We start from the raw sequence: 18,498 nt of genomic DNA on the forward strand, positions 1-18,498 counted from the left end.
CAAACCCTCCCGATACCCACAAACCCCCGCGGCGCAGGGCGGGACTGAAGACCCGGGACAGGCAAGCGGAAGTGGGTGGAGCTTAGACTGACTGGGAAATGTCAACCGATTGACTGGGAGCGGGTTTTCCTTTTCCTAGAGCCCACTGGCCATCGGGTGACACCGCCACGGTAGCCACGGACTGTGGGTCCCTGACCCCGGGAGGCTGCGGCGGACGCGAAGCTTCCGAGTCCCTTCCAGACGCTGTCTGGTGCGATCGGACGGTGAGCTCAAGGGGGGCGGGGGCGCGCGAGGCGCGTCAGGGTCTGGGGTCCCGGCCCAGCCTGGCGGAGATAGACTTGGGGGGCTCGGAATCCCGAGCGGCCGCCGCCGCCACCAGGCCTGTCTCTCCGGTCTCGGTCGCTCGCCAGGTGAGAGGCTGCGGTGGCTCGCCTGGCAGCCGGCCCTTGGACTGCTCCCTCCACCTGGCAGTGGGCGGCCCCTTGGCCGGGTTTGTGGACGTGAGCCGCACCTCACCTATAACACAGGCTTGAGGACGACTCACACACCTCACGGGCGTGGACTTGAGGATCGAGTCAGATCACGTGCTAAAGCTAAAGCTCAGTTCCAAGAGAAGAAGTGGTTTGATTTTAGGGCAGCAGGTGCCAGCCGTGGTTCCCGCGTGTAGGCGCTTGCATCTTTGATGGCTCTCTCAGACGCAAAAGGAAAAATGACGCTCTGTTGCAGCAGGAGACCACCCCAAAAACGCTGCTAAGGTGTCTGACTCAGCCCACAACACCCCTTTGAATCTCTGCCTAAAAACTGTGCTAATTTAGCTTCCCCGAAGAGGTCGGGGACTATTAGATTAGAATGACCATGCGAAATTCAAGTGTGCAAACGGTGCTAGAAATGTGACTTCCTGGGCTAAGGGGAGAGGGAGAGGGTAGGGGAATGCATTTCAAGTCCAATGAAATGAAAATGAAGAGGATTTATAAAGTCGAGGAAAAGGCAAGCTAGCTTCATTAAGACACGAGAATACTGGTTTGGTATGTTTAGATGACATAGCCTTGTGTTCCTTTGTGGGAGGGCAAGATTCGTTTTATAATGGAATTAAATCCCACATGTTTAGATAGGCGTTTGTTTGTAGCATGATCCTTGCGTCAGTTACTTCTTGACAGAGGAAGCAATTCATGAACCCTTAGTTGCTGAAAGTGAGATTGGCATTAAAAAAAAAAAAAAAGAAAAAGAAAAAGAGCTGCTTGCAAATCGATTTTAACATAAATGAAGCAAAGACTACAGAGAATACTTTACTAAACTGTTACGGAAAGCTTCTTAAAGTGAGACCTTCTGAGATTTAATATAAAATTACCCTTTGTTATTTTGGAAAGCTCATTTGCCTTCTCTTGAACTTCGTGCTTTCTGTTAGAGTTGTAACTCATTCGAGGAAAAAAATGTAGTAAGTAAGCATTTAAGAAACAAAACAAAACCCTGTTCAGCTCTGATTTTAGCTAATGGTTTCCAGAGAATACATAGGATATTTAAATTACTGAATACAAGGTACTCTCTAGAAAAGGAAAGCCAATCAACTTTGAAATTAGGACCTTGTGCTTTGCCTTGATAATTTTTTTTTTTTTTTACATTTCTTCTAATCACAACTGTTTCCTTTATATGGTGAAAAGGTTTAAGTTGGCACACTTGATTCTTTTTGATAGAGGAATTGTTTCCATTGATGATTTGAGGCTATAAGCTGTGTAGGCACTGCCCACTGGACTCTTAAAGGACTCCATTGTTATTGCTGCTAATGTAAAATATTTAATTTCTTGATTAAACCAATTTAATCTTACTCAACACACATTGCATTTCACTTTAATAAGTGTTAAAGCATAGTTTTAACATTAGAGTTAATCTGAGTCCAGGATAAAATAATTATGTTTTATATAACTGAAATGCCATTGAGTTGAGTAATATCTAGTGTTCTTTGGAAGCTTAAGATAGAACACAAATGACATTATAAATTGAGAAACATGAGATATTTGGAAAAGGCAACAACAGTGTCCTTTACACAGCTAAAACCACACACATCATAATTACAAGGCAGTCAATGTTTTCAGGCCCCAGGAGAGGCTAGAAAGGACTGCCCACCATGACTGACTGATACGTGTGGTATATGTGTGTATAACTGTGTGTAGCCATGTATTCAGTACTAATTGGTCTCATATTTGAAAATCAAATATAGCCAGAGGCATAAAGCTAACAATGTATTATAGAGAGAGTTAAAAATTCCCTTCCCCTTTATGTTATTTAGCTTAGGGAAACAAAAATGCTGGAGACAACTAGAGCAAAAATGTTTTCAATTGTTTATCAATTTCCATAATTATCCCTGTATCTCACTTGGTTTTAAAGTTATCTTCAGTTTTCTTTGATTTAATGATCTGCGCTGGGGAGATTAGATCAATAACAAAAAGATTTGTATTTGTTCTGTTTTACTTTGTAGTTCCATGAAAATTAGGGGAAAAAAAAAAACTACTATAGTCTAAATGAAATAATTACTCACAAAGTAAAAGGTTAAATTCTACATTAAACATGACTTTTTTAGCATTTTATTTTGATAATCTCAAAGAATAAAAGGAGAACTTTAAAAATTTATTCTTTAGGAAAATGGAGCCATAGAAATTATTTAGAAGAAGTTGCATTTTAAAAGGTTGCCTGGATTGGAGATGAGACATGAAATTGAACTTCGTCGTCAGTGGTCAGGGTGCCTCAGTTTGGATCTGCTTTGCCACAAACTGTCTGTGAGAACATGGGTAAATTACTTACCCACTCTGCCATTTTCTTCGTTAGTAAGCAGATTCGTGAGAAAGGAGTCTCCGATATCAGAGTAATCCTTACAGTCCCTCCAACTGAAACCCTCAAGGGATTGTTGAAAGTTCAGTGTTCTCCTTACCTACTGACCTGATTGCCACCTTCAGCCTTTCACACCTCGCCAAAGATGAGTCATCTGCTTGTGCCTCTTGCCACACTTTGGAATGCTTGTCACCTGGTTTGTCAATTCCTCTCTTAGGTGGACCAAAACAAAAAACAAAACCATTCTGACTTTTTGTCTAAAGTGAAATAGTCTTCTGTGCTATTGTCTTAACTAAAGCTTTAGCTATTAAAATGTTTAACCATGAGAATAATGATTACATTTAAGACATTCCTTATTAGAGTGGGAAATCGCCTTCTTTTACTTTTTGTCATTTGTGTCTTGTTCTTTCACTTCAGTTCTTTGTTCTCAGGATCTTGAGTTATCATCTAGCTTTTGTTAGGTGCATATCTGAGTTAAAATACTTATTTACATTAGCAGCAATAACTGCAATGGGTTGTGGCTAGTGGTAGAGAGCTTGTGCAGCATCCAGAGGCTCTGAGTAAAGGAAAAAGGTAAAACAAACTCCGATGAAGCCTTAGATGTTGAGTGCAAATTATTTTATTGGTTTCAGAATTTGAGGGTTTGACAATTTTTTTTTTTTTTTGTCAGTGTTTTCTTTGATTCTCATCAGTTACTTTTGCTTGAGCTCCTCTCTTCTGTCCTGTCTGTTTTTTAACATTTGGAATTTCTCAAATTCCAAAGTTATCTTAACTCAAAGTTTTTTACTCACAGTTAGTTTAGCATCTAGAACTATTATCAACCACAACATACATAGAAGACCATACCTGAATCATTAATTTTTATCAAAATGGTTATAAAAGCATTTGAAAATAGTATTTAGTAATTTCTTGGTAATTGGAAAATGATGGAGTTGGTTTTAAATATGTAAGGCTTTGGACCAGATGCTTTAAAGGGTACAATCTGACCACATGTAAGGCACTAAAATTTGATCAGTTAAGTCAACTGGCATTTTGATTTTCAGTAAGATCAACTTCACAACTATTATGTTAATGCCAGCCCATGAGAACCAAATACTCATTATCATCTTCTTCCTAAACCTATTATTTTAATATTTGGAGAAACTGGTAAGTCAGCCTTTGCTGTGGTCAAAGGCACATTGTTCCTGTGGCAGAGTTTCCTTTGCAGTTACATAGAGTTACAACTCACCAAGTGTTCTGTAATAATTAATCCATTCTGACTGTGTGCCTAATGATGACATGTTCCTGTCTGCCATTGCTGTACTATGTACCGTCTTGACATGGTTCTGAGTTGTGTTTAGTCTCTTGCCAGTGAACAGATGACAAACTGTTTAGCTGCCTTGCAAACTGAAGGAAACAAGGCTAATTTTGTTGCAAGGGAGCAATAATTTTTGTGACCCAGGCTTCTTTCTTACAAAGGGATGAGGATGCACTGTGGGGTTGTGGTGGCCCAGAGATTGGCAAGTAGGGTGAGTGTAGTTGCTTTCCTTTCTTACATATACTTTCTTGAGGAAAACTGACTATTGAGGGTAAAACCAATGCTTTAAGACCATTGGGGCAAGTAGGTATTTTCTAGAGGACAACAGAGGTAAGCAGAACACAACAGAACAGATTAGTGGGAAATTGTTACCTATAAAGGAGATTATAACAAACTTTAAATTATGAAAGTTGAGTTTGACAAAACACAAAAGGAGAATAATGCTTCTAAGAAGTTACTGTTGAATATTTCTCTTGGTGACTTTCTTTTAGAAAAATCTTAAATTCTTGGTTATGGATGGTCGTAGAATATTTTATTACATGTCTATCTCCTTAAGATAGCCTTAATATCTAATTTTCTAGGATAACTTCTATAAAATGTTCTGCTACAAAGACCCACCTCTAACCAAGAATCTATTTGTGGTTGATACCTGCTGGCAGAGGAAATTTTTGTTTTCTCCAATGGAGTGCTACTGGGTATATCATCCATACTCTGAGGCCGGCCTCATACCCAGGGGTAGTTGGTCAACACGAAATGGACTCTGTGTTCTCTCTCTCTCTCTCTGTGTGTGTGTGTGTGTGTATTGGTATTTTTTTTTTATCATATAGGAATTTTTATTTTCTTTTTTTTTTATTTTTTTTGTGTGTTCTTTTGAGAGAGAGAACATGAAGTTGGGTGGGTAGGGGAGGTGGTGAGGGTCTGAAAGGAGCTACAGGAGGAGAAACAATATGATCAAAATATATTGTATGTAAAAAGGTTTTTAAGTTAAAAATAATTTAAATATTTGGCTTGCATTTATAATATTGACAAATATATTCAAATAATACATTAAAACTGTTCATATCTTAGTATTGAGAATTTCTTAATTTTTAATATATTAAGAACAAGTATGACTTTTATTATAGTATATTCCCTAAAGAAATTATATATATACATATATATGGAGAAAGAGAGAGAGAGAAGGGGGGCAGTGAGTGTGCGTGTGCGTGTGCGTGTGTGCTTTGTTATATAGTCCAGGCTGGCCTCTAACTCATGATCCTTCTCCCCAGCACCCAAATTACTAGGCCTAAAGGTGTATGGTAGAGCACTCAGCCTACTTGCGAAATTTTAAAGATGTACTTGAAAAAGTAAGTTATAAAAAAGGCCTGACATTTAGTGTCATTCACAGAACAATGTAAAGTTATATAACAGTTTTCCAAAGTTTATTAATACATTCATTAAATTACAAAATTTCCAAATTGCTGTTTCCTGTGTTAATGTTACATGTTTCTTTCTTTCCTGTTTTTTTTTTTTTTTAAGTGAACAGATATGGTCCAGAACTATACATGAGTCACTTTGGTTGGAGATCGTGAGCATTCAATAATGAGTGGTGCAGCTTTAGGACTTGAGATTGTTTTTGTCTTTTTCCTGGCATTGTTCCTCCTTCATCGATATGGAGACTTTAAGAAACAGCACAGACTTGTAATCATTGGAACACTGCTCGCTTGGTATCTCTGCTTTCTTATTGTCTTCATACTGCCGTTGGACGTCAGCACGGTAAGAGGTGAAATGGAGATACAATTTAAAAGACAGTTGTAATCATACAGTTTGAATTAATATTTTGAATATTGACTAAGTTGTATGAGACGATCTTTATATTTTGAATTTAAATGCTGTTTTAGGAATTTAGCTATTGAACAGTATAGCCAGGAAAATAGGTAGGTAGGTAGATTTATGAAATCTGGTAAATTCTTGGTTCTCATTATAAAACCCTATATTCATTGTTTTAGACAATATATAACCGATGCAGGCATGCTGCTGCAAATTCCAGCCCTCCTGAAAATAACAATGTTACAGGAACATATGCATCTGTCACCCCGGCTCCAAGGTATTTTTCTTTCTACTTTCCTGTTTAATATAAAGATTACATTATTGCAGTTGATAGTTTTGCCACCTGTATTTTATCTTTATGAAGTCTCTCTTATTCCCTATTATTCCTACTTTCATCCTTTGCTAGTATATTTATTATATTGCATTGTGTTTAATTATATATTTTAAAGATACATCAGTGTAAAACACAGCAGTGAGACACTAAAGAAGACATACGTTTTAGTCTGTTTCTACCTATCTAAAACCTCTTATTCTTCTCAGTCTGTTTTATATTTAAAAATCATGGACGTTCCCAACTTTCAGCACCATGAATAAATCTATTAAGGAGACACATTTTTCATTTCATCTCATTTTCAAGAGTTAACACAAGTAGAGTCTGGTATGGTGGTGCACACCTGTAATCCCTGCACACAAGAGTTCAAGGCCAGCCTCACCTTCATAGGAAGTTCAAGACTAGCCTGGGCTACATAAGATTTTTTTTTTTTAAACCCCAAACAACAACAACTAAAGCTAGGCTATTACGAATGTAGGGTATTTCTCTCATATACACATTTCTAAGAAACATCATAGGGGCTAGAGAGATGGCTCAGCAGTTCAGAGCACTGGTTGTTCTTATAGAGGACCCAAATTCAATTTCCAGCACCCATGTCAGGCAGTTCACAACAGACTAAACCTCTATCCTTTGTAGGCACCTGTACTCATGTGCACACAGACACACAGACACAGACAGCAGAGAGACTCATACACATAGCTAAAAATAATATTTAAAAGAAATTTCACATGAGGAATAAATTCAAAATTCCATGGGTTATATTGAATTCCTATTAAACTTTCACATAAAAAGGTTACTCATGTTGACAAGGTTGGTCAGTTCTTTGGGTAGTGATTGTGTGCTTCATACAGCTTTTAAAAGGACGTCTAGGGTCTAGGGAGATGGCTCAATCAATACAGGCATGGCATCCATAAGGGCCTGAATTTGGTCTCCAGAATTCACAGAGCAATGTGTGTGCTAACATTCAGTCATGAACCCAGTGTCTGGCTCACTGAGTGACCAGCACAGCCAAACTGATGAGCCAGGATCACTCAGAAACTTTGTCCCGTGGAGTGGATAGTGCTCCCAAGGAGCACCCAAGCTGTCCTCTGACCTTCATGCACACATGTACTCACACTCATGAACGTGCATGTACATGTGCAAAAAAAAAAATCTAACTTGAATAAAGGTGAAATGTTAGTCTTCTTTGAATCACCATTCAAAACTAGATGTAGAAAAATTTTAAATAGAAGAAATTCTGCTCAGAGACTATCCATTAGAAAATCTGATCAGAACTGTGTATAGATAGATGCTGGTGCTTATGTCTGCAGAGTGATAAGAGTCCCTAATTTAGCTGGCATCACATCCTCCTGGAATTAATCACCTGACTTTCTCTTATATTGAATTCCTTCACTCCTACATAACAATAAAGGACAAAATAGAGCCAGCCCTACAAATGAGATGAGTATAATTTTGAGTATAAGCATTAATTATTCCATAAATCCATTTGCTTTCTAAAGATTTTCACACTGTTAGTTAATTAAATACTATGGCTTCTTTTTATTAACTAAACTAAAAATACACTGGAAATTGGAAACTTAAATGACATTCCTTTTTAGAGTAAACTGTTGTTCCTTTCATGTACAATGTTTGGTTTGAAAACTTTGGTTTTTAAATTTTCCATGAGATATTACAGTTTAATCTGTAATTATTAATTTGATACAAATGAACTTTACTATTCACAAATTTATATATATTTTCATGTAAGAAATTATTATTTATGATTAATTTACTTTAAATTGTTTCCGAACAGTCAGCATCCATGCTTCAAGCCATGGAGTTACATTCCGGATGGAATCATGCCAATTTTCTGGAGGGTAGTTTATTGGACATCACAGTTTTTAACATGGTAAGTGGCAATGAAGGATGCATTTTTGGCTAAAATGATGAATTTTTAGTGAACCTTACTGTATATATCCTACTTTTACTGACTCAGATTTCTCCTATCTTAAAAAAGAAATAAGAAATAAAAGCTCATCATTTTATCTGAGCCCTCAGGTCAGGGAGGCAGAGGCAGGTGGATCTCTGTGAGTTCAAGGCCAGCCTGGCCTACAAAGTAAATCCAGGACAGAAGAAACTCTGTCTTGAAAGGGGGGGGGGGAGGGAGGGAGGGAGGGAGGGAGAGAGAGAGAAAGAAGAAAAGTAGACATTTTAAAAATAGAACAATCATATATATTGTCTTTTATATTCATGTAATATCTGAAATTAAATTCTTCTGTTTCATTTAAAAACAAAATAGAAAATAGAAATGAAAATTGTTTTGTGACTGTTTCCTTCCACCTTTTTCCTTCCTTCAGTCCAGTCCTCTTTAGCTTTGTTATTACAGGAAAGTGCTTTTAGAAAGGTCACCACTTTTCCTTGGTTTCCTTTCTTTAACCTCTTACAAATGCCTTTTTAATTAAAATAGAATTACATAACTTCCCCTCTAGCTTTCCTTTCTCCAGCCTATCCCAAATCCCTGTGCTCAGCCAGCCCCCACTGCCCCCACTCTCAGAGTGATAATAGCCTCTGTTTATTTGATCACTCCTACTACGTACAACCCACTAAGTCAGCTTTTGTTGTTTGTGTGTGCATGGATTCAGGGCTGACCACTCTGTATTGAACAGCCAGTAAGGGGTTCATTCCTGGGAGAGGCTATTCCCCCTCCCAGCAGGTATGAGTTGCCTGTAGTTCTTGGTCTAGAGCATTGCTTCTCAAACCTGTGGGTCGTGACCCCTTTGGGTGTCAAACAACCTTTTCACAAGGGTTGCATATCAGATATCCTGCATATCAAATATTTACATTATTATTCATAATAGGAGCAAAATTATAGTTAGGAATGAAAATAGCAATGAAAACAGTTTTATGGTTGGGGGGGTCACTACAGCGTGAAGAATTGTATTAGAGTGTCATGGCATTAGGAAGGTTGAGAGCTACTGGCCCACAGATAGGACCCCCCAACATTTCCCCTTGCCATGTTAATATAACCATTAATATCATTAATTTTGGTTTTGTTTATGAAGCTATTTCTAGGAGAGACTGTTTCATCACAGACTTCTTGGTGTTCTATCACTTAAAATCTCCCCTCTTCCACAGTGGGCCCCGGGACATAGATGCAAGAGCTATAACATAGACTGTGTTGTGCTGGGGTCTCCACAGTCTCATCTGCACTGGGCCCACTTGCCTTTTTCTGAGATGCTCTCCATCTGTTGTAAAGGGAGGCTTTTTGGTGCAGTGTAGTAGCTGCACTGATGTGTGGATGTAGGGTAAGATTGAGAATGCAGTAAGGGATTGTGCTGGGCTAGCAGAGTGCGGGCACCATATTCTTCTCTAATGAGCTGCCTAGGTTCTCAGGACCAGGCGTGGTGTCCTTCCTGTTGAGTGGGCCTTCAGTCTAATTGGACAGTTGCTAGTTACCAGCGCCAAGTGGGAGAGCCATGTACTGCACCGTGCTGGCCATGGCTGTGGTTCACAGGTGTTAGCTGCAGCAGGACAGCACTGTTTAATTGCCTCCCCCTCTTGGCAGCTTGCATAGTATTTTCTGCAGGATGGTAGACTGAGGGGAAGAAGCTTTCAAGCCATATCCAGCTCAAATAATGTGTCCTAAATGTGCAGTGTCTTCAGCAACAGGGGCCCACTCTCAAGCCTTGCCTGCTTACTCATACATTCTTACTTCCTGCATGGATGTTTCCTTCATTTCTGTGACCCAGTTCCTAAATGTCGGTCTTCCCTCGATCCTTGATCCTTGTGTTGAGTCATCTTGCCTGTGCCCACATGGCATCAGTCCCAGCTGTGGTCTTCATGACTAGGGTTGTACTCCAAGTCTGTTTCTCTACCCATTATAGATTTATTTTCCTTCTGTGCTCAGATTCCCAGTTACCCTCTATGTTCTGGTCTTTTCTTTTTTTTTTTTTTTTTTTTAATTTTTTATTTATTTATTTTTTTTTTTTTTTCTGGTCTTTTCTTAGACATTCTGCAGAACACTAAGCTGTCAAATTGGATATAGAAAGCATTGCAAGAGGAAAATTACAAAACAAAATAGAGTAGTGTCATTGGAAGTTTATGCTTAGTCAGCTCATCTGTGCTCTAAAATTTGCCAGATTTTCATTCATTTGTCTGATTTCTCTTCACTTTCTAAACTTTAAATCTCTTTGATCCTTTTCTATTCCTTCTAAAATATTACCTTTACTCTTAGCATATAACTTTAGTGTTTGTCTCATAATGAAAATAGAATTTGTCACATGGCAAATCTCTCAGAATCTGTCTTTTCAACACAACTACCTATTTACCAGTCTTTTTCTCCATACCCTCCAGGGGTGGAAGATTTAGTCTTATTATGCTAGCCCCGCCTCCTAAAACATGAAGCTAACCTCTTAGGATTTAGTTACTAATTTATAGCTTTCCGCTTTGACAACATAGGTGGATTTGTTGTGCTTAGAAATGCATAAACATAGACAAAGACAGCATGAATTCCCCGTCCTTGTTCACACACTTGGGAGATTCATCTGTGCTATTTTGTACATGTCATTATTTTATTACTGTTACTCATTTCTGTGAGACAGTCTACTTTATGTATATGCCATAGTTCATAATAGGATATTCAACTAAACCTCCTAAATAAACTTTCTCCTCTTGATATCTTCACGTGCGCAGTCAATTTATTGCTCAGCCCATGGCACCTTTTATCAGCGCACCCATGCCTCTTCTCTACGTACAAATCCTTAGCATGCTTGACCTCCTCACAGCATTTACTTATAGTTTTCTCTCCTCTACTTTTAGATACTTTCTTCCTGTTTCTGCTCCATATACCCCTGGCTTTTCTTCCGTGCCTCTTTACTGCTGTCTTAGTCTCCTTTGCTTGTTCCTGTTTCTCTCCATTGCCTTAAAAAGTGATGTTTCTCAGAGGTCGGTCCAAGTGTCGTCCTTTGTATTTGCTGTGCTCCCTTCTCCAGATCTAGTCTCCTGATGTTGTTTTGTTTTGGTTTTTGGTTTTTTCAAGACAGGGTCTCTCTGTGTAGCCTTGGCTGTCCTGGACTCACTTTGTAGACCAGGCTGGCCTCGAACTCATAGTAATCCACCTGCCTCTGCCTCCCAAGTGCTGGGATTAAAGGTGTGCGCCACCACGCCCAGCCTTCCTGATGTTATAGTATTGCTGTTGACATGCTGATGGCTCCAGAATCTGTCTCTTCAGTCCATTCTGAACTCTGAGGCTTGTATGGCAACTATGCTGTCTTGTTGCTATTTTGTATTGTTTCTTATATATGTCAAAATCATTAGCTTGACAGCCAATCTTTTCTTGTCTTAGTCAGGGTTTTGTTGCTGTGAAGAGACACCTTCAACTCTTAGTGCTAAAGCATTTCATTGGGGCTTGCTTACAGGTTCAGAGGTGCAGTGTGTTTTTATCATGGCGGGGAGCATGGTAGTGTGCAGGCAGACATGGTGCTGGAGAAGTAGTTGAGAGTTCTACATCTGGATTCTCGTGCGGCAGGAAGAGAGTGAGCCACTGGGCCTGGCGTGAGCTATTGAAGCCTCAGAGCCCACCCCGAGTGACACACTTCCTCTAACAAGGCCACACCTCCTAATGCCACTCCCTAGTGACCAAGCATTCAGATAGATGAGCCTGTGAGGGCCATTCTTATCCAGACACCACACCTGTCCTGCTGTCACCTGGACACTACCCTTAACCTGCCTAGCTAGTTGCATTTTTGTTTGTTTTCCATTTGAAGCCTTTGAAAACCAGATATTGGAGTGTTTCCTTCAGTGAGGGACAATGTTTCTGGCCACTCATGGCTCCCTGTGTATGAGTGTGCCTTTTTTTTTTTTTTTTTTTTAAATCAAGCTTTCTTATTCTTTGTATATAGTCCAAAGTCACTCTAAATGAATTACGTTGTTATTTATGTCTTTGTTTTTGGAATTGGGTCTAAGTCAGCAATCTTCCTGCTTCAGTCTTCCAGGTCCTAAGACTGCACTCATATACCGCAGCTGAGGCCTGGTCTTGAGGCTCTAAGGCCTACGTTTAGACCTTTTAGAGAATGTGAGGTCACTCGTGCTGCTCTGCTCTGTGTCACTGCAGCCTCCTTTGCCGTCTCCTGCTTTAGGTTCTTTGTTTTTCCCAGACTTTGATATTACAAAAACAATCACGGTTCGTTCAGCATTAGCATGTACTGAATTACTCAGTAAACATTTATTGGAGAGGAGAAGTTTACATTGAGATTCATGTCCTTTTGGTATTTTACATTATACAACTACGCAGTTGAGTTCTTAATCATATATTTTTCATCCAACTAGGATCCTGTTACCTTTTATGCAGTCGTATGCAAGATCTGGAGGGTTTTCCATCACCGGGAAGATAAAGACAGCCCTGATTGAGAACGCAATCTACTATGGCACATACTTGCTGATATTTGGAGCATTTCTAATTTATGTAGCTGTAAACCCACGTTTGCATTTAGAGTGGTAAGAAAAGTAGTCTTTATAACACTATTCTGTATATGTTTGTACTGTTTTCAGATTAACATTTTTAATTGATTAATTTATTTATTCACTTTACATCCTGGTCATAGTTCCCTCCCTCCTCTTCTCCCATGAAGCCTGAGCTACCCATCGGCTACATCTATCTAGAGGCCCTAGGTCCAGTCCATGCATGGTCCTTAGATGGTGCTTCAGACTCCACAGGTCCCCCTAGACCCTGGTTAGTTGACTCTGTTGGTCTTCTTGTGGAAGATCAGTTAACTTTTATAGCATACATACAAGTAAACAGACACACATACCAGATTATATGTCTTATAGATACCCCTCAAAGAATATCTGAATAATGTACATTACTGAGAAAGAAAATCCAGAATGGCGTGTTTAAATATAACCATTAGCTGGGCAGTGATGATGCACCCTTTAATCCCAGCACTTAGGGAGACAGAGGCAGGTGGATCTCTGTGAATTCGAAGCTACCCTGGCCTGTAGAATGAGCTCCAGGACAGTCAAGGCTACACAGAGAAACCCTGTCTTGAAAAATATAAATAAATAAATAAATAAATCTGTTAGGTTTGGGTTAATGCTTTGACTAATAACTATATGGTAAACAACAATATTTTTCATAGATTTCTAAATTTTATAAATTGTCAAAAATGAATTTTCCTCCACTAGAACTTAGACTTTTTTCTTTTTGCTTTGTTGTAATATGAGACAATAGTTTTCTTAATATTATTTTTTTTAACACCCTGGCATTTCAATAAATTAAAATCTATTTTGTGTATATAATTTTAATGTATATTATCCCTAAATTTATGTATAGAATAGTCTGTCATAACAACAATCATAACACAGTTGAATTTAGTTGTTTACAGGGGTCTCTTAGTTAATCTTATTAAGGAAGCACCTATCTAAAAATATTTTCTATAGAAGAAATATATATATGCTATGAATTATCCTATATTCTAATTTTAGCTGTAGTAGAAACAGTATTTCCCATAATAAAGATTATTTTTACAGTCACATTCTGTCTTTCCATTAAAATACATGGATTATCTGCTGTGACTGAAAGAAGCGTTGAAAATTTCTTCATATGAAACCCTACGTGTCCTTTAGACTAGTTTTCTAGGAATTTATTTATGGCAAATTAGTTTTATATTTTTTACAAGAAAATATATTTATCACAGCTATCTGCATTTCTTTTCTACTTCTTAGGAATCAACTTCAGACTATTGGGATAGCTGCTGCCAACACATGGGGTCTGTTTCTCCTCGTGCTGTTGTTAGGGTATGGCTTGGTGGAGATTCCGAGGTCATACTGGAATGGAGCCAAGAAGGGCTACCTACTTATGAAGACTTACTTTAAGGCAGCCAAGCTGATGACAGAGAAAGCGGACGCAGAAGAGAATTTAGAGGATGTGATGGAGGTAAGCAAGCTTAATCCTACAAAAGCAGTTCTGGTTTACTACTCTGTCTCTGTGGACGGCTCTCTGCCTGCAAATGGTGGCACGTGTGGTCTATAAATGTTTGTCAGTGAGCTTTTTGATCATATGTGGTCTGTGTCTATTATGACAGTAAATGCCTAAATAGGCTATCATTTACATGTCTTTTATTGATGAACAGTTTTTCAACACTTTTAGGCTGTACTGATCTCTGTGAGTTTTATTGACTTGTTGACGGTCTTTAAAAAGATGTATGTAAGTGGACTTGCACAATACAAACTCATGTTTCAAGGGTCATTTTTACTTAATCCTTGCAACTTTACAAAAGAGATTTTTTAACCCCCATTTTATAAATGAAGAAAATGAGGCATTGGGGTTTAAATAACTTGCTTATATACACACAATTAATAAGGAGAGCCAGGGGATTTAATTTTAGTTCATGCTTTAACAGCGACTGTGGCCCTTTTTAAAATATGAAGAGCCCAGATGGTAAATGTTCAAGGCTTTGTTGCTGTGTATACTTGGCGATTGTGGTCGGAAGGTAACTGTAGATTCTACATAAGCGAATGGGAGCAAGCTTGTATTTCAGTCTGAAAACAGGTGGTAGACTGCTGAGTTTGCTTTAATTTGATGACCCTCGATTCTTAACTATTATCCTCTGGTCTTTTCTGTCTCAGCCTTCTGGTCCCAACTTACTTCATTTTCAGGCCCTGAGAAGCAAGGATTCCTCAGGAAGCCTTTTACATTAACAACATGGGCTGCTATAACAAAAGTGCCGCAAACCGGGTGGTTTAAACAGCTATTTTGTTTCATAAGAACAAGATATTAAAGTTCGTTTCTTCTGAGAGCCATAATGAAAATTTTTATATTTGGTGGATATACAGTTTGAAACTTCTGAAAAAAAAACTTGAAGTATTTGAAGATTTATATTTGATTAAATGTTTACATTCGATGAAAGAAGAAAATTTTTAGTCATAGTGTTCTGCCCAAAAGTTGGTTTTAAATGAAGTTGTTGCAGGTTTGAAGAATTTGTGTCTTGCCAGCTTATTTACTGTTTCTTCAACAAATACATGTCAGATGTACTGTTTTAAGGTCTTTTGTTTGTTTGCTTACAGTCCTAGGGATTGACCTGAGTGTATCTTATATACTAGGTGGTCGCATACAAGTGTACTAATATATCCCCAACCTCTTCTTTACTCATTATTTATTTATCTCTGGAAGGTACCTAGACTATGCCCCCACTTTGTATTTATGATCCAGCTGCCTCAGCCTCCCAAGTAGCTGGCCAGCTCGGATGAACAAAGAAAGTCTGAATGAAATAGAGAGATGCTCTGTTATTACATAGGAGCCCTTAGGAATAAGCCATGAAAAGTAAAACCTGACCTTTGTGCCTAGTGTGTTATTTCAGCATACTATTCATCACTTAAAAGTTAGGTAGGACTTAAATATTTTTATGAAAAAAATTCCCATATAAAAAAGAAGGCATCCCTTCTCCCTCTCCTTCCTTTCCTTCCTTCCTCTCACTTCCTCACTCCTTCCTAGTCTTTTCCCTTCTCTTCCATTTCTTCTTTGTCCTCCTTCCTGCTGGAATGTTGATAGCTATCAAGATTCTAATCAGATACCAGAAGTTTAGTAGATGAGGTGTTGGCCTCCTAAACAAGCTAATATTTCAGATGCCTCCCAAACTTTAAAAATTAATTGTTGAGTAAAGCTTAAATTTATAACAGATATAGCAAATATGAGAAGCTGTTTTCAGATTGCTTTTATTTAATGTAGCTAACTAATTTCAAGGGGAAAACATATATTTCATGTATATGGTCAGATGATATAGTTAAGTTTTAAAGTAAGTACATTTGTGTTAACGACAAACTTTAAGACAACTTAGAAATGCAAAGATAATATAATAGCATTTAGGGTGACCTTTTGAGAACACAAGTGTGTTCTGGGCATAGTATAGCACTTATGCTCGTAATCCCAGGCAGATAAGGAAGGTGCCTTCAAGGCCAGCCTGAGCTACGTAGCACATTCAAGTCTAGCTTGAGCTATACAGTGAAACCTTGTCTCAAAAAATGTAAAAAATAAAGTGAAATAAGTCTTGTTTGTTTAATTCTCTGTGCTTCTCAATAAGCAAAAGTCCCTTACAAGCACAGTTTCATTGGTATCAATTATTCAGAGTATGCATACGTTAGATTTTCACGGTTACTGACAAATCCTTTTGTTTGTTTTTGTTTTCTGAGACAGGGTTTCTTGCCAGTCATGTATTTAGAAGGAACACATCTCAGAATTAATTGCTAGTAAGATCTCCGGGAGGTCTTGGGTATTGTCTCTCTAGTCTGATCCCACGCTGACCAGGCCTCATGGTCGTTTTCTGTGTAGTCACACTGTTCTCTTTCTCCAGTACAGTGTGCTCACTCCTGACTGGAGCCCTCTGCACTCCCTGTCCTCGTCCCTCTTTGGAACAGTCTTGTTCTTCCTGTCACTTGACTGACTCTCACTCATTTTGTTTAGTTCTTTCATCAGAAAGACTCCTAAATTGTACTCATTCCAAACATGCTGTACTTTACTTTTATAGCAGTTTTATGTCTTTTTTGTTTAATTCTTTGTACTCTTCAATAAGCAAAAGTCCCTTACAGGGGCAGTTTTAGTGGTAATAATTATTTAGAGTATGCATTCGTTAGATTTTTATGGTTACTGATAAATCCTTTTGTTTGTTTTTGTTTTTTGAGACAGGGTTTCTGTGTGTAGCCTTGGCTGTCCTGGACATACTTTGTAGACTAGGCTGGCCTAGAACTCACAGAGATCCGCCTTTCTCTGCCTCTCAAGTGTTGGGATTAAATGCGTGCACCACCATGCACGGCAGTTACTCATAAATTACTCTCCAAATAGATTACTTTCTACTGTATATGATGCTGGTTTTGCTATGATCTTATTACATAATATAAATGTTTTATAATTTTTAAGAAAACTCATTTGGAATTTGGAATTTTTTTGGAAGCTTGAAGATTCTTTTACATATTTGTAGGCCAATTCTATTTTGTTGTTCTCATTTTTTTCTGTTTGCCAACAAGAAACCTTCACATATTGAGGTGACTCTGTAATATAAATTTTTTCATAATTTTCTTAGTATATCAGATGGTTTCTCTGCTTCCCATTCTCTGCCATTAAAGCCCTTCTCCAGATGTTCAAATGTTCTTTTAAAATCCTTTCCCCCATGTCTTTATTGCAGAGCTGTGGCATGCAGGGCTCCCAACCCCGCTTATAGATCGTGATTCTAACATTTCATTGTACAAATATTATAGGATATTGTGATTCCTAGGAAACACTAATTCCAAAGATCCTGTTCTTTACCTCCCCCTCCCTTCCTCTTCCCCTCTCTCTGTGTTGTTTACCTGTTAATGTATATTTGTGCATGTGTGTGCACATCTGGAGGCCCAAGGTCAGTATTACGTAATTTTTTTCTTTTTTTTTTTATTTTATTAATTTATTCTTGTTACATCTCAATGTTTATCCCATCCCTTGTATCCTCCCATTCCTCCCCCCCCCATTTTCCCGTTATTCCCCTCCCCTATGACTGTTCCTGAGGGGGATTACCTCCCCCTGTATATTCTCATAGGGTATCAAGTCTCTTCTTGGCTACCAGCTGTCCTTCCTCTGAGTGCCACCAGGTCTCCCCCTCCAGGGGACATGGTCAAATGTGAGGCACCAGAGTACGTGTGAATAGCAAAATAAAAGGATACAGAGGGTCCTAGAAATCTACAAGTTGAACAATATGATAGGCAGATTTGGGCCCAGGGGTCCCTCTCAAACTAAGGTACCAGCCAAGGACAATACAGGAGGTAAACTTTAAACCCCTACCCAGATCTAGCCAATGGTCAGAACATTCTCCACAGTTGAGTGGAGAGTGTATTACGTATTTTTTGTTGATTGCTGCCCACCTTTATTTTTTGGGATAAGGTCTATCTCTGAATCAGAAGCACAGTGGCTCAGCTAGACTGGCTGGCCAATGAGCCTCAGGGATTCCCTTGTCTCTACCTCCCCAGTTCTGGGGCTGCAAGAGAGCACCACTATCCCTGGGCGTGTAAGCTGAGGTCCTGATGCTTCTGTAGCATTACTTCCCTCACTGGGCCATTTGCTCTGCCTTTTTATTCCTTTTAATACTCATTTAGATACCTGCTTATCACCGGACATTAGTCAATGAAATTGACTGACAATACCTTGTTGCATTGGTTACTTTTTCATTGCTGTGATAAAATAACTGATGAAAACAGCTTCTAGAAATATGGGGCTTACAATTTGAAAGGCCAGTGCATC

General features: G+C 38.7%; 1 protein-coding gene across 1 annotated transcript in view; it reads left to right on the forward strand.

Moving 5' to 3' along the window:
- Positions 1-68: 68 nt before the first annotated feature.
- Lmbrd2 (LMBR1 domain containing 2) overlaps positions 69-18,498 on the forward strand; it is a 47,453-nt gene continuing 29,023 nt past the window's right edge. The window contains exons 1-6 of the mRNA XM_051150950.1: positions 69-263; positions 5,639-5,875; positions 6,109-6,206; positions 8,053-8,148; positions 12,567-12,734; positions 13,962-14,172. Of these exons, the coding sequence (XP_051006907.1) occupies positions 5,702-5,875; positions 6,109-6,206; positions 8,053-8,148; positions 12,567-12,734; positions 13,962-14,172 (747 nt within the window). The 5' untranslated portion in view covers positions 69-263; positions 5,639-5,701. The remainder of the gene's footprint in view (positions 264-5,638; positions 5,876-6,108; positions 6,207-8,052; positions 8,149-12,566; positions 12,735-13,961; positions 14,173-18,498) is intronic.

This window comes from Acomys russatus, chromosome 9 (assembly GCF_903995435.1).
Source record: "Acomys russatus chromosome 9, mAcoRus1.1, whole genome shotgun sequence".
NCBI lineage: Eukaryota > Metazoa > Chordata > Mammalia > Rodentia > Muridae > Acomys > Acomys russatus.